General features: G+C 44.5%; 1 protein-coding gene across 1 annotated transcript in view; it reads left to right on the forward strand.

Moving 5' to 3' along the window:
- The first annotated feature begins 517 nt into the window (after positions 1-517).
- The window catches only part of PRPH (peripherin), a 209,905-nt gene continuing 188,754 nt past the window's right edge, over positions 518-21,668 (forward strand). The window contains exon 1 of the mRNA XM_085600250.1: positions 518-1,196. Coding sequence (XP_085456376.1) covers positions 661-1,196 — 536 coding nt within the window. The 5' untranslated portion in view covers positions 518-660. The remainder of the gene's footprint in view (positions 1,197-21,668) is intronic.

Below are 21,668 nucleotides of genomic sequence, written 5' to 3' on the forward strand. Positions count from 1 at the left end.
TGGGTGGGAAGTGGGAGGGACAAAGATAAGTCTGATTTTAGAGTTTGCACATTTTCGCAAACCTGGGTTTGATGGCATTTACAAACACATTCTGACCCTTTCCTAACCTGGAAATAGTCAAAAAATTGAAAGGGGAATGGAACGCCCCCGAACTGCGTGGGCGAAAGTATTTCGTTTCCTCTGAGGAGAAATTGAATTTCAACTTTCCAGCATTAGCGGCATCTTTTTAGATTTTGTGGTGCTCAGCAAATCACGGAAACTAGTAAATAAAGACTTTGGTGCCCCTCCCTGAGTTGGTTGAAGTGGCTTTCTTTGACTTCGTGCATAAGAAGAAGGATGCTGATATGAAAAATAGGATTCACTGCCCTGGGCGCTGGGCGGAGTGGCCATACTGTCATGCCTGAAACCAAGATGTTGACAAGAAGTGGTTGATGATGCATTAGGTATGCAAGAAAGTGGGTGTGACGCGGTATAAGAGGAATTGCTTTGCTTGAAGAGAAGCAAACACTCATGGTTTTCCACTACATTGAACAAAGGAACTGGGACCATCAGAAGCTGTTTTTGGAATCGCCTCAGCCTAGCAGTGCGGCTTCTGATTAGTGGACAAGACGGCAGTGCGACAGTTTGAAGACCCCACTGTTGAACCACCCAACAAGCACCATGTCCTTTCGACAATCGGTCCATTCACCTTTCCATCCAGGTTCATTATCCTCTCAACATGTGGCTGGTCCTCCCATCATTGGCTACACCATGGGCAACTTTGATGGTCGCAGGACTGCTACCAGCTCCTTCCCCTTGGTATTTGGGTTGTCATGCGAGCTGCTGAACAGCCCTATGCCGGTCGAGGCCCCCCAACTTTCAACGTCCTGGGGCAGTGCCAGCGCCCCGGTGGCGTGGTCATACCCCAATGAAGGAGACCTCATGGAGGGCAACCGTAGGATGCTGAGCATGGGCTACAGTGACAGGAGCGACCTGCAGAAGCTCAACGAGCGCTTCGCTTCCTTCATCGAAAAGGTGCGTAGCCTGGAGCTGAACAACACCGAGCTGAGGGGGGAGCTCAACCAAGTGAAGACCTTGAAGTCCCAGGGCACCACTAACCTCTTCCAGCGACACCTCAAGAAGCTGCAGGAGAAGCTAGATCAGAAGACCAAGGAGCTAAACTGTGTGCTGATGGAGAGGAACAACCTGAAGCAGAGGTGAGGGCCTGGTGGGGACCAGGGTGGGAGGACAGGTGGATGACCAGGAGAAGAAGGAAGGAGAGTAGCAAACTGAAGCAGATGTGAGGGCCTGGTGGGGACCAGGGTGGGAGGACAGGTGGATGACCAGGAGAAGAAGGAAGGAGAGTAGCAAACTGAAGCAGAGGTGAGGGCCTGGTGGGGACCTGGGGGGACTTGTGGATAACCCAGAGAAGAGAGGGAGAGGCGCAAACTGAAGCAGAGGGGAGGGCCTGGTGGGAACCAGGGGGGACTGGTGGATGACCCAGAGAAGAGGGAGAAGAGGAGCAACTTGAAGCAGAGGTGAGGGCCTGGTAGGGACGGGGGGGACTGGTGGATGACCCAGAGAAGAGGAGCAGCTTGAAGCAGGGGTGAGGGCCTGGTAGGCACGGGGGAGGGGGGCTGGTGGATGGCCCAGAGAAGAGGTGGGAGAGGAGCAAACTGAAGCAGAGGTGAGGGTCTGTGTTGAGATATCGGGCTGCTGCAGGGAGGAAGATACCATCAGAGCCCATGGGGAACTCTGTAAGCCAAGAATTAATAACAGTGCGCCAGGGCCAGTGGCAGAGTCTCAAGCTTAGCAGGTTGACGCACATTCACTCATGCCCACTTACATTAACTCGCTCACATTCTCTCTCATTCACTCATCTCATAGTCTCACTCTCTCTATCATTCTCACTAAGCTGCACTTACAGCGACAACCTTAAACAGAAGGGAGGGTCCTGGGAGAGGTACGGGGGCAGCAGGACTGATGGAAGGGCATGTGAAGTTAGGGTAGGGTTTGGGGGGGACAAACTGAAGCTGAGGTAATGGCCCATGGTAGAGACGTGGAGACATGGACTTGGGGACGATGAAGACCCGAATGAAAGGGTGACAGTCAAAGTTGAGGGTGTGAGGGGTCCAGGGAGAATTGGATGGGCAGGTGACGGGAAAGATGAACTATCTGATACAGAGAAGAGGATTTGAGTGGTCAATGGGCTTGAGGGATCCTGAAAGAGGATAGTGAAAGATGCGAGATTTACATGGGAAGAAGGTGTGAGAAAGGAGCTGGACAGGCAGGAGGGAGGGGTTAATGCAGGGTATTTGGAAAGCCTGGAGATGAATAGAGCTTAAGCGGGGACAAGAATGAAGAAAGTGGTTGGGCAACCTAAAGGGGTTCCTAAGTTGTTTAAACCAGAGGTGAAGAAGTGTGGTGCGCCAGTGGGAGAAAAGGACAGTGGAGGGAGACAGTGTGGGGAGTGATGAGCGGCAGCTGTGACAAGATTACGAGGAGAGGGCGGATTTGGGAATCAACGGGATTGAAGATGTATGCTCTGTTTCCATGGGCCTCCATGTCTAACGTGAGGACACTGCATGTGCTGCATATTTCTGCTGTAAGAGAAGCAACCAATCTACCCAAAATAGCTGACGTCACACCAGTGCTGCGGCCTGGCTCTCGCGAGAGCATGCATGGGAGTGCTCTTGAATATTTGAAACAACCAGGGAAAGCCCTGTGTGCCTCCAAAAAGAAGCATCTCTTTCCTAGCGTGACCAGGCATCCTGGATTTGCCAGCATAGTCCGATTTTTCACCATTAGTGCCCTGGCAAATTTAAGTAAATTAGGCACATGTCCCGGTTTCTAGAGAGGGTCTATAGACCCTAGAGAGAGGCAAGTTTTAATGTGTTCCAGTGCAAAACCGATTAGCAGAGAGCAATTTAATTAACACATAGAATACTATGTACAAAAGTTGCACTTAGTTTGCCATTAGTCCATCATTCTGTTTTTTATGTTGGCGAGTGATGTTGATTAAGAAATTCTGTGCCCTTCAGTTGATCCTAATTTGTAGTCTATGTTTGTGAAATGTTCCAGTTGTTTTCAAAATGTGGTTGCTCTACTAGTCTACTCATTGCATCTAAGAACATGATAGAAAAACATTGGCAATGCGTATGGGCTTCACCTTTAAAATGTGATTGCTAATCTATAAGTTTAGCCAATTGTAAGAAAAACCGGAGGGCAGAATCCAGCTAAAAGAATAATGACGGACTCGAGAGGTTGAGATAAAGTTCTGTGTTTAATCCCTTCGCTGTTAGGCCTTTTTTGGGCTATTTGGGGTAGTTCGCGCTTAGGCCCCTGTAACCTTTTGACCACATAAGTTATCCACGCCAAATTTGCGTCCTTTTCTTCCAATATCATGGGGATACTAAAGGTACCCAGGGTTTGTGGATTCCCCTGGAGGGGACCCAGAAATTAGCAGAAATACAGCTACATTTTGTTCTCTTTTGGTAAAATGGGAAAAAAGTGCTGTAAATGAAAGCGTCTGTTTTTTCTCTGCAAATGGTATCAACAAAGAGTTTGTGGGGCTGAAAGCACCATTTCCCCAGCTTTCAGAGACTGACAGACCTTTGTCAAAAATCCAACATTTTTTTACACAGTTTAGGCATTTTACTGGGACATAGCCTATTTTTGCTATTTTTTGTGCTTTCAACCTTTTTCCAGTTAATTGTAGAAATGGGTATGAAAGCAATAATTGATCCTGGGAAGCTATACATTTTTGAAAGGTAGACAAAATTCTGAATTCAGCAAGGGGTCATTTGCATAGATCCTTCAATGGTTTCTTGATAGAAAGTAACAGTTGAAAATAGGAAAAATTTGAACATGAGTTGAAAAAAACAACCATTTGTGCCAACGTTTTCACCTGTAACTTCTTCTAATTATGACAGATGTTTGAAAGCAATATACCGTTACATCCACCAGACCTTTCTGGTTGTGGGGATATATAGGACTTGTAGGTTCACCAAGAACCTGATAAACCCAGAGACAATAACTGAGCAGCGTCATGCAATGGTTTTTTATTATGTACCAGGTATTTAGCAGTTAATTTGATAAAATATATACAGTGAAAAATTGGGATGAAAGACACCTATGTATTTCTGAAATTGGAACAAAATATAGAGTTTAGAAACAGTAGCTATTTGCACATTTTTGAAATTGTGACTACGCATACTAGCAAGAGAATTATAGGACATTTTTCAAAGTGACTTATTTTTTACACATTGTTTTTTATTTGGAAGGCACAAATGCATCGAAAGTCAATAGGTAATAACAGTTGCTCTACAATTCTGTGTTATCCTAAGTCTCCCAATAAAAATGGTACCTCACTTGTGTGGGTAGGCCTAGAGCCCACGACAGGAAACGGCCCAAAACGCAACGTGGACACACTTTATTTTTACAGTGAAAACTGACCTTTTTTTTGCAAAGTGCCTAGCTGTAGATTTTGAACCCTAGCTTTGCCGGCACCTAGGGAAACCTAGCAAACCTATACATTTTTTAAAACTAGACACCCAGGGGAATCCAGGATGGGGTGACTTGACTGACTCTCACCATGATCTGTTACCCAGAATTCCTTGCAAACTTCAAACTTTGACAAATAAAACACATTTTCCTCACATTTCTGTGATGGAAAGTTCTGGAATCTGCGTTGATCTACAAAATTCTACCCACCCCACATTTCCCAATGTCTTCTGAAAAAAATGGTACCTCACTTGTGTGGGTAGGCCTAGTGCCCTTGACAGGAAACGGCCCAAAACGCAACGTGGACACACGCACATTTACATAGTGAAAACTGACCCTTTTTTTGCAAAGTGCCTAGCTGTAGATTTTGAACTCTAGCTCTGCCGACGCCTAGAGAAACCTTGCAAACCTATATATTTTTGAAAACTAGACACCAAGGGGAATCCAGTATGGGGTTACTTGTCTGGCTTTCACCAGGTTCTGTTACCCAGAATCACTTGCAAACCTCAAACTTTGTAAAAACATTTTACTCACATTTCTGTGGTGGAATGTTCTGGAATCTGCGTAGATACACAAATTTCCTACCACCCAGCGTTTCCCCAGGTCCACTAATAAAAATGGTACATCCCTCATGTGGGTGCCCCAAGTACCCGCGATAGGCAAGGGCCCAAAACATATTGAGGAGACATCAAAATGACCTTTCACAAAACAACCTGGTTTTGCAAGGGGAGTCACCTGGGTTTTTGGCCCAGGGCTCTGCGGCCATCTTGGGAAACCCACCAAACCCACACATTTCTGAAAACTAGACACCAGGGGGAGTCCAGTGAGGTATGGCTTGCATGGGTCCCCCAACGTTTTCCTACCCAGAATCCCCTGCAAACCTCAAATTTAGCTGGAAAAATCCCCTTTTTCTCAAATTTCTGTGAGGAAAAGTTCTGGAATCTGCGTGGATCCACAAATTTCCTACCACCCAGCAATCACCCAGATCTCCCGATAAAAATGGTACCTACCTCACTCGCATGGGTGGTTCAAATACTCGCGACAGGCAAGGGCCCAAAACGTATCGAGGAGACATCAGAATGACCTATCACAAAACAACCTGGTTTGGCAAGGGGGTCACCTGGGTTTTTGGCCCGGGCTCAGCGGCTATCTTGGGACACTACCAAACCCACTCATTTCTGAAAACTAGACTCCTGGGGGAGTCCAGCAAGGTATGGCTTGCGTGGATCCCCCAACGTTTTCCTTACAGCAGTGTAAGGTTCCAAACTCTGATCTGCTCTATCAACACCGCCCATGTGCTTATTGTAGTCTACAATGCACACAGCTTTGCGCACTTCAGCAACCTAACCCCAAACAGTCACAGGTGGAGTACTGTCATCGTGGATGGTAGTCAGCATGTACACATTCCTCCTGTCTACACATTTCACAGCTAGCAGTTCCTCACTATACAAGGCATTGCACTTTTCCCTCTAAAGCTCCAGGAGGGCAGACACGGCTAAAATAATGCACCCCAGAAGGTAGCAACCCTTGCCCAAGGGGCAATTCACCTCAAAAATATCCCTGGTGGTCTAGTGGGCCTGATTTTAAAATAAAATGGCGAGATCTGCCCCCCTGGGGGGCAGACACAGCCAAAAACTTAGCCCCCACAGGGGAGCGACCCTTGCCCAAGTTGCAACTCCCCACAAATAAATCGCTGGTGGTCTACTGGGCCAGATTCTAAAATAAAATGGTGAGATCTGCCCCCCTGGGGGGCAGACACAGCCTAAAACATTGCCCACAAAGCGGAGCGACCCTTGCCCAAGGGGCCACTCCCCACAAATCAATCCCTGGTGGTCTAGTGGGCCCGATTTAAAAATAAAATGGTGAGATCTGCCCCCCTGGGGGCAGACACAGCCAAAAACATTGCCCCAAAAGGGGAGCGACCCTTGCACAAGGGGCCACTACCCACAAATAAATCCCAGGTGGTCTAGTGGGCCCAATAAACAAAAAGGCGAGATCTGCACCCCCAGGGCGACAGCCAAAAAACATTGCCCCCAAAAGAAGAGCAGCCCTTGCCTAAGGGGCCGCTCCCCGCACACAGTTAATCACTTTTAAAATAGAAAAAAAAAAATTCTCTGGTGTTTAGTGGGCATTCCTGCTGCATGATCGTGCGATCATGCAGCAGGAATGCTCAAAAGAGGCATCGGAGTAAAGGAAAACCCTCTCCTTTCCCCCGATGCCTCTTTTGTTGAAATGCCCCCCTCCCCCGAGGAGAAACTCACCTCCTCTCTGAAGACGCGCTGGAAGCAAATGGCTTCCAGCACATCCTGTATCATTTAATGACATCAGTGCGCAAGGCGCGCTGACGTCTTTAGATGACGTGGGGGGGCAGGGGAAGGGCTTCCCCTGCCTTCCCCCATGGGGGCACCCTAAAGGGCGGCCCACGGGGGGAGCGCCAGTGCTTCCCCCGTGGGTGGGTGCAAGGACGGCTGGGAGCCATCCGAAGCACACACTCACCGTGACGTTGGACGGCTCCCGACCGTCCGACGCATGGAAAGGGTTAATGTTACGGACCGTCCAGTCCAAGTAACAGATACAGAATACTTTTTCGTTACCCTAGCATCCCTTATCTCCCCACCCCCAACATTCAATAAATAACATTCTCCCCCACAAGGACAGAATCCTCAACAATGGCCACTATGAAATGTCCACCAAGCAGCATAAGGTGAGAGTGTACGAGCACAATAATGCTCGCGTGCACTCAGCACCAATACTTGTTGGTAAAGCACTGTTTAAAAAAGTAAAAGAAAACATGAAACTATTAGAGAAAAAGCAAACACATATCTAAATGTATCTTGAAACTGAACATCAAATTCTGTATTTTCAGTCTTTATAAATGGCATTGTATATTTTGCAGATTTTATGAAGGAAACTCTGAACAGAACTTTAAAAAGCTTGTTGGCCGTGATCCTGCTTAAAAGTGACATAGATTTCTTAAAACAACAAATCAGCAGTCAAAAGAAGTGGCACAAATGTTCTGGCCATTTGGCTTCTACAGCAGCCCAGGGAGCCAACATATGGCCCTCCTCGAAGAAGACAAGTGGCCTTTCAAACCTGTCTCAGGCCTGCCATTGCAAGGCCTGTGTGTGCAGTTTACTGCCACTTCGACTTGGCATTTAAAACCACTTGTCAAGCCTTAAACTCCCCTTTTGTTACTCATAAGTTACCCCTAAGGCAAGGCCCTAGGTAGCCCTAAGGGCAGGGTGCTGTGTAACTGAAAGGTAGGACATGTACTTTAAGTTTTACATGTCCTGGTAGTGACAAACAGCTAAATTCGTTTTTCACTACTTTGAGGCCTACTCCTTTCATAGGCTAGCATTAGGAATTCCTTAAAACACTATTAAGCTATAATTCCTGATTAGAAAGGAGTAGCTGAAGCTATGTGCGTCATTGTGTTTGTGAATGTGTAATTATGTTTAAGGAGGCCTCTGCGCAGCATGTCTCCTCTTAATCATAGTAGATTACGATTGTATGTTTTCAATAAGATACTTTTCAAATTATTAAAAGCTTCACAAAGGACCATATCCAGCTAGAGTTACATCTTAGAAAACATATGCATTTTTACCAACACATAAATTAACAGAACAGTAGAAAATGAATTGTTTAGAGCAAACTTTCTGTGACCCCTAAAAATTTGATAGCACTTGCACATTACCATAACTGAAAATAAAAAGGGTGTCATAGGACAGTATTATTGTATGAGTTGGAGAATCCTCAGCGTTCCCCGAAATGCTTTGGGTGAACAGTATTTTACTATGAGTACTATTTCCCTATCCAAGGCTGTCAGGAGGGGGTAGGAGGAGCAGACAGGGCATTATGCACCAGGCCTCTTGCTCTTCAGGGGCTTGCGCTCCTGCCACCATCTCATGAATAGATTTCTAATGCAAACATTCACTGTTTATTAATGATGTAGCAGCTAACATAGCCTCCCACCAGATGCTTGTGCTGCCTCTTTTCTTCTTCCCTGATGATCTATTTATTTGTACTTAAAACGAAGTGCCAGAATTGACCTGCATGAAGGTTTTGACCAAGACCTGGCAAAAACTTCTGATAGGACTGCCCCTCAGTCCTAATGAAAGATAGAATGTTAAATAGTATCAATTGAGCTATGATATTCTTGTGTTTGTCTTGGGTTCTCAGTTGGGGTCAACTCAGTTGCCTCTAAATAGGCGACAATCAGCAAAATGTATGATAAAGGCTAAAAGACCCCTTTATAAATGTTAACTACGATCAGTGTTTAATTTGAGCTTAACTTGTGATTGGGGGCCACAGTACTCGTTTTGGGGAGCCACGCACTTATTTTTTCTGCATCAGACATTCACCAAGAGAAAGTAAGGGAAAAATAAACAAAGCGGAAAACTGGTGCAAGAAAAAGATAGAAAACCCATCAAACGGAGAAAGCAGGAACCTGCAAGAGTGAGATACAGGGTGAAGGAGTGTATAGTAGTTGATTAAGGAGACATGAGGTTGATTCGAGACTATGGAGCCTCAATATTCAGTGCCTCAACATTTAATTGCACCGGGCGGGCTTCTGAGCAGGGCTTTGGGCACGGGCACTCATTCCTTTACAATGTAAGCACTGACTTGCATTCCCAATGGAGGTGGGAATGGAATATGAATGGGTCGTATTTCTGCCTCATTTTGAGTTTCATCAGTGATCCTGGTATGGCCTGCAAATGGAGTTTACCAGTCTTTTCAAGATAACAAGCTTGGCTGGAACTGTGGCTCAGATGTGTTCACCTAAACCCTTCAACTGTTAAAAATCCAAATGTCCAGCTGAAAAATTGGCTTGAAATGGAACAAAACGTGCATGAATTGGTACAGAAACTCAGACTCTAGCATGTTATTCCCCATTATCTCGTAATTGGGAGCAATTCTACCACAAGCGATTTAGCAAAGTCTGCACTGGTGTGATTCAGAGGTGCAGGAATTGTTTCCCTGATTACTGAGCCCCTTATAATCAACCTTTACATTTATATAAAGAAATACATACAGTACAGTCTCCATATCACCCAACCTCTGTGGATTTTAATAGCCCCTTCAACTTTTTTGTGTCTCAAATCCTCCAAAGTCTGTATACCATCATAGACCTGTGCCGTAATGTTTTTTAACTCCATTGTGTCAGTTTTCGTCCTCTTCTCTAAAGATGTTGCTGACACTTTCTTTTGAAACCCACAATGTAAGACCCCTTGTAAGCAAATTGCATCTCTGAATCTAAGCGAGAGAATGAGACCCATAACACACACAAAGACAATGGTTAGTTGTGTTGAAATCTCCTGAAGAACACTTTCACCTATATTATTAGACCACTCACCAACCTTTGCAAATCCCTTTCCAGTCTCACTGAACAACGAACCAACTGATTCCCACAACCTATGATTTTCGAGAGCCTTTGTAAACGTAAATGTGTTGTACTTGTATAGCGCACTGTTACCCATGGGTGCCCTGGCGCTGTACTCATACCGCTGTGGAACCCTTCCTGGCTTTTCCCTGTGAAATGTCCACTCCTGGGCACCCCCAAGGTGAAGCCAGGCATCCCAGCACTGTTGGGGCCATTGTGGAGATTAAGCAAGCTATTGCCCAGAGTTGCAGAGTGGGACCCATGATTAGAATAGTCACCGAGGCGAGAATTAACAGGTCAGAGGAAATTGAGCCCAAGACCCACCGAGGCAGGAATTGAACCCTGGTCCCGGGCCAGACTTTTGCATCAGGGTCTGCCGCTCTAACCATTGATCCACACTTCTTGTCTCACACAAATTATTATTTATAGTACCAATGTATTCATAATAAGCTTGCTGTTATGTTACCCATATGAAGGTATGGTACCTTTGAACTCTCAACACAGAACAGACTCTGCACTCATTTGCAAAACAAGACGCGTTTGCATAATCATTGCATGCATTGCCATTAGGACCTCATTAACATGGGATAATCCTTTGGCAGTGTTAGATGCTAAATGATCCATCAACGTAGACCACTTCCTGATCTTCATATCGTTCAAGGCCACACCAACAGAAGGTATCTTAGCTCTAAGCACATCTAACATAATTTTTCCAAAACCACGTTTAACTTTCCTGAGTTTCATCTAATCATTCTCACTTCTTTTATTTAGATGGTAAATACGAGGAAAGACTTCTATCCTGACTTATTTTGGCACTGGCATCACATTAATCTAGCATGTGCACAGAGGCCTGGGCTTGTCCAAGGCTATGCGAGATCCAGACCTGCTATGTGGAGTGCACAAATGTACATAGTGGGTATTTGACTACAGTCCATGCTTTGGCCGGGTCACATAAAGCGTGCTAGCAGTGTACAGTGTTTTGTGAATCTGTACTGTGCAAGTGAGGGTGGGGTCTACTGACCACTCTCATGTAAAGTTCCACTTTTATGTGAAATCCAGAACCTTTTGCTGACATCCTATGTGCATGTTGAGTGCGTGAATGTGCAGTGTCTGAAGCACATGTATGGTACAAGAATGCTGTGTGTTGTATGAGACCGAGAACTGGCACCAGTAGGTTCCATTTTGGATGCTCCTGGTTTAGCATGGCACAAGATGGAGGATGAGGGCAGCTTCCCTAGACAGTGGAAGTGTATTGTCTGCATTCCTGAGGCTGGAGGTTGAAGACTCTGACACTGAAGTGAAAGCGGAAAGCAACAGAGGTTCCTTTACAAATTCATTAAGGACCTTGTAAGCATGTACTGCTCATCAGTTATTCCTGGATACTGAAATTTGGGAAATGGTAGGGGTGAGGAGTGGGACTAAAGTATTTAATATTAAAGGTGAGAAAAGTTATAGGCTCATCCTGCCCTTTTGTCTGTCCATGATTACTGTTACAGGAAGGCAGATGATAGCCAGGTGCAGTGATATGAGGCTTCATTGCGTCCATATTTTGAATTCTCCTGCTTGAAGCCAGCCCAGCCTCATTACTACCTACTGTGAAAGCCATCAATTTGCTCAAATGCTGTGTCAGAGGAGGAGCCTGAAAATGCTATTTGAACGAGAACTGACTCAAACCAGTTCTGAAGTCTTACCCAGTGGAGCCAAATGCCTTGTCTTGAAAATGTGTATAAATGTGGGACCTCAGGCACTTGTAGTCTGCACTTTCTACTGGAGGAGCTGACAGTCTGTCTGAGGTGCCTTCAGCTTGCCTGCCTGCTGAGGGACCGAAGGAGTGTGCCTGGTCCCTCAAGAGGAAAGACTATAGAAGAGGAGAATACCAGCAGGCTCCCAGCATGAGGAGCACCCAGAAAATAGCAGATTATCCCACAGGGCTAAGCCAGGAGTAGCCCATGTTGTGAAGACAACAAAGGGTCTAACCCACATCACACCACATCATATCATCACATTAAAAAAGACCAAGCAACCACCACCGTCACCATTCAGTAACAAACAACTCCAGGTCACATACGACATGCAGCACACAGAGCCCCATGTCTATCTATCACCATCTAGCCTTCTGCTGCCATGAAGAATACTTTAAAAGGCCCAATCAGGACAGTTCAACCATAAGGTGATATATGTTTAATTGTTATAAGAGTAAATTGATTGAGGAAAGAAAGCGAGGACCAGATTCAGCTGAGGGAAGCACAGAGAATCATTTATCGGCATCCGTAACACTGGGTCTCACTTCCCCTAATTCACAGCACCGCAAAGAGGGTGAAAACCCCATTTGATACCTTAGCACCACCAACTGTTGGAATGCGTACAGTGCAATGCAGCCTAGTGAAAATGCTTTGAAATATAAGGTCCTGTCGGGGTGGTCTCTGAAACCCGACACATTACCCGCATGCTGATGGTTTGTGCTCGAGGCTGTCCTTTTTCATATTTGGGGGACATCTTTTAAATTATGTATTGTTTGCCTAACCAATTATTAGCGCCCGTTGCTGGTGGGCTTATTATTCCATAAGATCCCAGGACGATCGTATTGTACCTGAAACCTTATAAGCTTGAAGCGATGGCTCGTGCCAGCTGGGTTTGCTTGCACCATTTGATTTAATCAGTGGGGGTTGGTGGAAGGCACTGGAAGAGGGTATGGCCCTGACGGTGGGTGCGTGGCTCCACCTGTATGGGAGGTGAGGGCAATGAAATAATTGTTTATGAGAAAGAGAAAATACATTCCTGCCAGTGTGGTTAACACTGTGTGCTCAATTATATTGCAAGAGAAAACAGGGCGCTGACCCCCCCCCCACTGCCCATGAAGTCTTTTGACTGATGATTAGGCGGGTGGATTTCTTTGTATGCCCTCCACTGGGAGGAGGGTTGCTGCCTGGATTTGTTTTGCAGGAGTGATATTCATCAGCAAAATCCCAAGAATGTCAAGATATCTAGTGTTTGTTTGTCAATACCACTGTATGTTCTCCTTTCGTCCTCGCTTATGTTTCAGTGTATACTGTATTTTTTTAAGTTTAAAAATGCTTAGTTGGAGAAAAGAAGGCAATTACATTAGATAAAAGTAGACATCTGAAGGACAATCCAAGCGAATATATGAACGTGCAATATGAATAATATAACATTCTGATAATTGAAGGAAGACAGTTAACATTTAAGAATTTTACAAATTATATATATCTTATAATATAAATTATGAACATAAGAAACTTGAATTGAAATGCATAACTGTAATGCTAAAATAAGTGCATTTTAATTATTTTATAAGGGTGAAAGGAAAGAACAGTAAAGAAAGAAAAGGGAAGAAAGAGACAAGGTAGAGACAGGGGGAGAAGAAGGAAAGGAGAGTTGAAATATAATGTACTGTAAGTTTAAACAAGTGAATAGCAAACAAATCTGTGGCACTATAAATGAATAATAAATAAAAAATTCTAATTTTAAGGAGGTTCATAGTTACAAACTTTAGTTACTGTTTGAGTCGTGCATCTAGATAGAAATGAAGTAAGGGGTGACATAATAAATCTTTTTTAATTTTTGGAGGAAGAGAAGTGATCTAAACAATGATGATGACACAACAGATTCCACCATGCCATATAGAAAATTTTAGGGGTATCTTTCCAATTAGATGTAAATATTTGAAATGTTAAAGCAAACATCAAGTCAACAAATTTCCCAACCATACGCTGAGAGGTCAAAAGGGGGGAAGCACCACCCAAAAAGATGTGTATAACATCAAAAGGGAAACGTACGGATAAAATGTCATTCAATTAATACCATACTTGTAACCAAAACTTTTTAACAAGAGGGCAATCAAAAAACATGTGAAAAATATCACTCTTATTATGAGCACAGGACCAACACTTAGTAGTAGGGGAAAGTTTAAATGTATGTAAGCTTGTGGGAGTGATATATAGTCTGTTATAAAAATAACATGTTTGTGGTGTGCTTGCTGAGCAAGACGAGTTATGAATCTTGGCCTATATCGATTTCCAAGTATAAGCTGAAAATTCTTGATGTAGTTCTGATTCCGATACAAACTCTTCTTTAGATGTTGTAGTTAATTTAGAGGAATCGAGCCATAATTTGTATATGTTTGAGGCCTTCAAATGTGTTGAAAATCTATTGGGGAAGGAGGAGGTTGCATGTCTGAGGCTATATCAGATTGTTGAGATGTGTAGATAAAGAAGAAGAGGTTTAATGCATTGAAAATGAGAAGCATATTTGGTAGATATGTGATATTTTCTCTGCATCTCAGAGAAATCTAGCAGAGAACCCTTAGAGAATAACTGCCTGATGACAATAATGTTTGTGTTATACCTGATTGGGGTTTGTAAAATATTTCCAGAGGTGGTATTTGACAAGCCAACTATTTGTGGAATATGATACTTCAGAACATAAATCATATAATTGCCTTCAGAAACTTCCGGTATACCATAAATTCTTAGGTTGTTACATCTGTTTCGATTTTCCAAATCCTCAGTTATTTTTTCAATTGAGTGACCTCTTTAGATAAAATATCTACTTTAGCGACAACATCCTGTGCATCACTAATCCTTTGTTCAACATCTGTGAGTCTTAAGTCCAGACCTTTTCTCTTCAATTCTTTGAAGCGTCGCATTGGTATCCGCCATGAAAGGATGAATATTTCTCAATTCATCCATAATATCCTCTAAGGTCAAAGGTAGAGGTGATTTGTTTGGAGAGGAGAGATCCTTTTTAACCCTTTTATTAGTGTTACCGACAGGCTCTTTACGACCATTAGTATTAGAACCAGAGGGCCCTTGTGTTTTATTTGAATGTGCGGAATCCATTTTCAATCAGGCAGAGGTGATTCTCTATATTAATTAAGGATCTCTTAGGTAAAAATGTGACTAGATAGTTCTCAAAGGACAAAACTAATCCAGAGAAAAACTATTAGGAGGTGTAGACTCAGTCAAAATGAACCAATGAGCTCACATAAAACAGAGTAGGCTTATCTCTGAGCGTGTAAGAAAAGCTCTAGAATAGAAGGAGAGTCAGAGCTAGGTAGCTAATCTTTCAAATTGACAGTAAAATACCCTAATATTGATGAGGTTTTATGGCACGTTAATTCCTGAGGTGATAGCATTTACCAGGCTCACAAAATAGCGGCCGGAGACAAAAGCATTCTAGGAGCAGAGGACAATAATCCACAGCTGTCAATTTAAATACAATAAGGGCTTGAAAAAAGCCTCTCCGCTCCCAGGGCTTTCCAGCAACCTCATAATGCAACAGTATTTATAAAAGCACAGCACTCTCCTAATTAAGACATTTACCACATTTTTTTTCTTTCTTTGCACAAAAAAAGGAAAACTCTTCATCACAGATAAAAGCATCCTTCATGTATTCAGGAAGGATAAGTCTTTCAAGGATAGGTAATTTCTAAAAATTTACCCATCCTCCTTTAAATTTCACTTTCTGGTTGCCCAGTATGCGTTGTACTTGTTCCGTCCTCTGAGGTGATTGTGAGAGCCAAACTCACAAAATGGCGGGCAAGCACACGGAGCGCCCCAGGAGCAGAGGGAGAAAAGTAAATAACACAAAACTAGACCAATTCAAGGTCTAAAAACTTGCCTCTCTGCTCACGGGATCTTCAGACGCTCTTTCCCTTGCCCGTACCGCCGCATACCTTCATGTAGATTTCCTTCTGTACCCGGCAGTATTCTTTATGCTGCAGTTGCTGCAGAGAAATTCAAGGAGCGTCCATCTTTATTCGCCGCTGCCACCGATCTCCAAAAGTGTATACTGTATTTCAAGATGGAGTAATCGGTTCTAACAGACTAGTAATGAGGATGTGGGAGTGACAGTCAGAGGGGTGTGATAAATGTGAGAGATTATGTTTTTTTAAAAATGTTTTAATTGAATGTTTCTGTACTGCAGCACGCTTACACTATCCAATGTGGAAAAAGTTTTCTCTGACCCTCTGTCTTCATAAATGTTTGCTTAAAAAACACTGCAGATCAACCATAGTCCAGAAGCTCTCGTCCACCTAGCTTCATTGCTGAGACCTGCAGAACACCACGCCCTTGCACCATTCACCAATAGACACTTTTTTCACTGCAACTGTGTAGACCACGTGCTGGCCAATCAGTGAACTTGGAAATTAGGTTTTGTCCTCTTCTCCCTCCTACTTCTTTCATTTCCTCAGACGGTCCTACCACCCAGGTGTCTACAAGTTAATGGCGGACACAAACAAGGATTTCAGCTTCCCTTCAGTTCACCATTATCATACTCCTCATTCCCTCAACTCACAATCATACTCAGACCATGCAAACACCCTTGCACACCCCACTGTTGTACCCTTTATGTATTGCGCTTATAGGTGTGTTGCTAAGTCTTTTGCCATGGTCGCTTTGTATACTTTTGTAGTGTGCCCATGTTCTACAACCAAATGATTATAGGCATTCTAGTGGGAGGCTGTGTCAGTTACTGCTGGTGTGTCAGATGATTGGACGCCTTCTGGTCATGAGCTGATTTCTGATACTAAAATAAATCTTTATTTAACCACAACGCCCAAGAGTGGTTACTACACTCAGAGTGTACAGCAACAACACATTGCATCTAACACACACACCATCAGCAGCATAAATCCTCCAACTCATTTTTATCAAGGCTCCTTAAGCAGTCCCACAAGCACCTGACATAACTGCTATTTGCGCATAACACAGCATTGTTCCTCAAACAAGGCTCAGACCCACACACACTTCCTTACACACCCTCATCCTAGGAGGCTGTAGCATCCAAGGTCTAGACCACAAACACAAGACAGAAGGAGAACTCACCATCACTCATAAGTCCACTTGGCAATGCACCATCAGTGACCTAACAACTATGGCCATGATTCACAAAGGTAAATTACACTTTTGAGTAGGTTTACAATTTGTAGTAAGTTTACTACTTTTTGGTATTTACAAATCTCACTTTTGCAGTAACTTACACTTTTTTAGTTAGTCTAGCACTACACATGACCAACCACTGCTGCTGCAACACCCTCCCATGGAAAATAATGATGTATAGACTGAAAAAAAATCCCCATTGAAAATAATATTAAAGTAAGGTAGTAAACTTATTCAAATTTGCAGCTTGTGACTCAAGCCCTCTGCTTTTGTTCTACTTGTCTGTCACTTCCCACTCTCTACATCCCAAATATTATATAGACTGTCCTACCCTGGACCCACAAGAGCTTTACAGATGAAAGGTAAGACCTTATCATCTCTTTCTCCATTCTACACAACCTCCCCACATCCCTCACATCCATCAACCTCCCCAGTGATTCAAGCACAACAACAGCATCAATGAAATAATCCCTAGACACATCAACCAGCATGTTTTTAATAAAATAAAGTATTAAAATAAGTAATACATATTTTCTTTATTTAACTAGCATCACATCCCTCTACTTCCCTCTTTTTGATGCTGCAGGATCACTTTGCAGAACCTCTTCTTCCCTGGCCAAATTGATGAAAAACTGCAGACAAGCATAGAAAAAATATGCCTTCTTCTGCCATATCAGTTGTCATTTCTGGTAAACAAGTGTCAATGTCCTAGATCACCTCTTCAGGTAACTCTGGAGGGAAAGGCAGACTAATGTACAGGATGGCCTCCTCAGATGTCTATGGAGTAGGAGGCTGCCTTATGCTCGGGATGATCTCTTCAGGTGTCTGTGGAGTCAAAGACAAGCTAATGTCTTGGAAATGCTTCTCGGATGTCACAAGAGGGAGAGGCAGGCTTGTGACCTGGACTGTCTGTACAGGTGCCTCTGAAGTGAAAGACAAGGTTATGTCCTTGGTGACTCTGGAGTATGAGGCCAGCTTTACAGCAATCGTGGAACCAGAATACTGGTGATTAAGCTGCATCCCCTTAATTTTGTCCAGCACACCAAACCTCATCCCTATCAACTGTAAGGTTCCATTTGACCTTGACAGGGCAGGTGAGTTTGATGTCCATTTCTGCATCTGTCACTCCACACCTATACATCTAGGCTAACCTCAAACTGTAAACATACTGACAGCAGCAGGAGGGTGCATTTGGCTCGTTACCTGTCGACCCCCTTTCCCGGTTCACGTGCCCCGTCTGCCTGGAGGTCTTCGAGAACCCCGTGAGAGTCAAGTGCGGACATGTATTTTGCACGTCGTGCCTGCAGGAGTGTCTCAAACCAAGAAAACCAGTTTGCGGGGTGTGCCGCTCTGGCTTAACACCTGGCACTAGAGCCCTAGAAGTGGAAAAACTCATTGAATCAACGGAGGTTACATGCAGAGGCTGTGATAAAAAAGTGTTCCACTTCGCCCGGATTGTGCTGCTGGACTACGCTGTGGGACTCGAAGTCCCAGGATCCCTTCTGGCCTCCTGATTTCCCTCACCTGTGTCGGGGGCTTCATTTGGACCTCGCCGCTCCAGCTGTGCGGAAGCCGCTTCGCCCGGATTGTGCTGCTGGACTACGTTGTGGGACTCGATGTCCCAGGATCCCTTCTGGCCTCCTGATTTCCCTCACCTGTGTCGGGGGCTTCATTTGGACCTCGCCGCTCCCGCTGCGCGGGACGCGCGCGGGCGCGCTCCGGGCAAAGCCCGGGCCAAGGGCGGGCTCGTCTAAGCTCGTCAGAGGTCGAAGGAGGTTGGGTTGGGTCACCCCTCTAACGTTGTTATGGTGACTTGGTAGTGTCCCTATTAATTTACAGCTACTATTTGTATGTTGTTCTTTTATTACTGTAGTTTTGTTTTCCTTTATCATTTTTATTGTATCTTGTTGTTGCAGTGACCAGTCTTACAATGAACAGGAGGGACACCAAAAAGGTCGCATCGTCTATTAGGGAAGAGGTGGTGGGCACTCTTGATCAATTCATAACAAGGGCAACTTCTGTGCTGGAAAAAGAGATTGCTCACACGGAGCGCCGGCTATCTCTGGACCCCGTGTTAAATAAGAGATCTTTTTTGGGCCCACTATCTGTTTCTCGCTCCCCTGTTTATGTGCCCCCTCATCCTTCGCAGAAGGAGGTCATCGAAACCTCGGGCATCCAATCCCATAGCTTTAGTGAGGCAGACGAGATTTCCTCTAGTTCCCCCCCTCTGTGCAGGTAGCGGCTCGCCGTACAAAGAAAAGAGCCTCTGCCAGAGCTGCTGCCGTCACTAAGACCAAGTCCTACGATGTTCCGTCCGATACCACAGTTAAAAGGAAGAGGGGTGGTGGCCCACAAAAACTCCCGGCAGCTAAAGTTCCAAGGCCCAACACTCAAGCAAATGTTGTGACATCAAATCTGGCCAATGGGCAGGCTTTTCCCTCTATTATAACTTCTGATCTGAACTCCCCAGCCAATGGAGATTTCAGTCCACATGGTGGAGAGGATATGTGGCGTAGACTAGAGAATCTCATGTCTACTTTACTAACCCCCATCACCTACAGACTGAATAAAATTGAGGAAAATCTAATCCAGCTCTCCAAGTTAGTTAGTTCTTGATCTATGGAGCCCTCTCTTAACGGAGGCCAACAGGTTTTTCCACAGCCCCCCATTCATCCTGGTACTGATAGATATGATAGAATCCCTCCACCCCAGACCATAATAGATCCCTTAAGATTATCCTAGTACGAGTGGGGAGGGCACTGCTAAACCCCCAGAATCAACTAATAGGCCTTCTTCATCTCCTATGAATTTGGTCGACCAGGGTAATACGTCAGGTGAATTTGCACAAACATCTCTGTGCCCCCCTGCGGAGCACGATTCGATCGCAGCTAACAAGACTTACATCAAACCACATGACAGCAGAAGTGGCTCTAATAGTAACTCTCTACCTAGGGATCATACGGAAGGTGTTAGGGGTATGCAAGGTTCTCGGATGGATAGTAGATCTTTCCATCTACCGCCAGGCGCAGCCACTCTAGTGGTCGTTCTGAGCAATGTGCCTCAGATCCAGAATAGCTTCCCTGAATCCACTGGTCAACTTCCTTCTAAAACTAGACACTGGCTCAATTCTAAACTGAGGTGTGCTGGACTATGGGACAAAGATATCCTTAACCATATGATTATGGCTAGACGCATCTCGTGGGTAGGCCCCCTAAGGAAGGTATGTAAGGGCGACTGCATGATAGTCAATTTTGACAACACTCAGTCTCCCAGAGCAATATTGGATTTTTTGAGTGGTCCTCTAAGGCCAAATGGCGATTCAATAGCAGTCCTGCCACTCGGGTTCTTTTATGGGCAGGGTCCTCAACCATTTTATTCTTGGAAATTCACTACGGGGTATGGACCATTGAGTGCTAATTCGAGATCAACCCCTAGATTATATGAGACCCTTACTCATAATCGGTTTGCACCTCTATCTGACCTAGATGCCTGCGATTGACTACCGTATCGCACCCTCGAGGGGCATTGTAAGGGCCATACCTCTCAGTTCTCCTCCCTAGTAGCTCCCGACTTCAATCAGGGCTCTAATTTACCAAGAGTACGGTTGACTTCCACTGCTATTGAAATACAGGGTTCAAATGAGAATCTACCCTGTGTGAATTTTAATTTGCTGTCTTGGAATATTGCCGGATTGCCCTCCAAACTTCCATCCACCGATTGGTCGAACCTGGTGGACTGTTACGATTTCATTGTGCTTCAAGAGATTTGGTCGAGGATTATTATTCATCGCCCGGGCTTTTTAGCTTTTGGGAAAGAAGCTACCTCCAAAGGGAAAGGCCGACCTAGTGGGGGAATGCAAATTTGGGTCAGGCAACACTCATCTCTTCACATCAGGGAAATACCCTTGGACGATGGGGACATCATGGCTTTAAAAGTAACGAGGGACGGTGAGATGGCCTTTATTTTATTCAACATCTATTTGCGAGGGCTAGCGGGGGCAGATCATCTCCTACTATTCAGCATTTGGATTCCTTCCTCGATGAGCTGGTAGGCCCCAAACCTTTGGTGATTATGGGCGACTTTAACTGCACTTTCGAGCCCTTAGGGTTTGAAGATGGTAATCTTAGTGCAGAAGAGGACTCAAATTGGGGTGTTCCATCTTTGTCCTTGGCTTCCATTAAGAAGTGGACCGAGGCGGCCCTCCAATTTAAAAGTTTCTCCTTGGGGCCGGGCTTGAGAGCTGCAAACGGGAGAACACCATCTGATGGTAATGGTAGCAATACCTTCTCTAATGGGAAGAGTGCCAGCAGGATTGACTATATTTTTGTTAGCTTGGATCTATGGTCTACTCTGCTGGATATGGCTGTGATCAACAGACCAGAGAGTGACCATGATCCTCTTTCTATGAGGATAGCAACCAAGTCATTAGTAAGTACTAGTCCCCCTAGGGATATAATGGAAGGCGATATTGTGCTAACAAACGACTTACGTCGCTTGAAGTGGGCCCTAATATCGGATAACGAAAGTACCCAAGGTTCACTTAGAAATATCCTTAATGAAACCCTTGTGACCCTCTCAGCCTTTAACTCCTTAGAAGAACCCCCCCAGTGTCTAATGGGTGTACATGAGGCCCTTTTTGTTAAACTGAAATTATTACTTACCTCTAAAAGGAAGGAAAGTAGACCAACTCTATCCCATTCAGCTAAATGGTATGACCATGATTGCTCAGTAGCCTTTAAAACACTATCCCTAACGATCAAATCAAATGATATTCACACGATTAGAACAGCTAGGGCTACGTATAAAAAGGTGCTCTTTAAGGCTAAGCAGAACTTTGATAAGAATAGATGGGAGGAGTTAACCAAAGCTTCCCACAAGAAGAATTGGTTGAAATTTTGGCATTT

The sequence above is a fragment of the Triturus cristatus genome, chromosome 4_2 (assembly GCF_964204655.1).
Source record: "Triturus cristatus chromosome 4_2, aTriCri1.1, whole genome shotgun sequence".
Classification (NCBI taxonomy): Eukaryota; Metazoa; Chordata; class Amphibia; order Caudata; family Salamandridae; genus Triturus; species Triturus cristatus.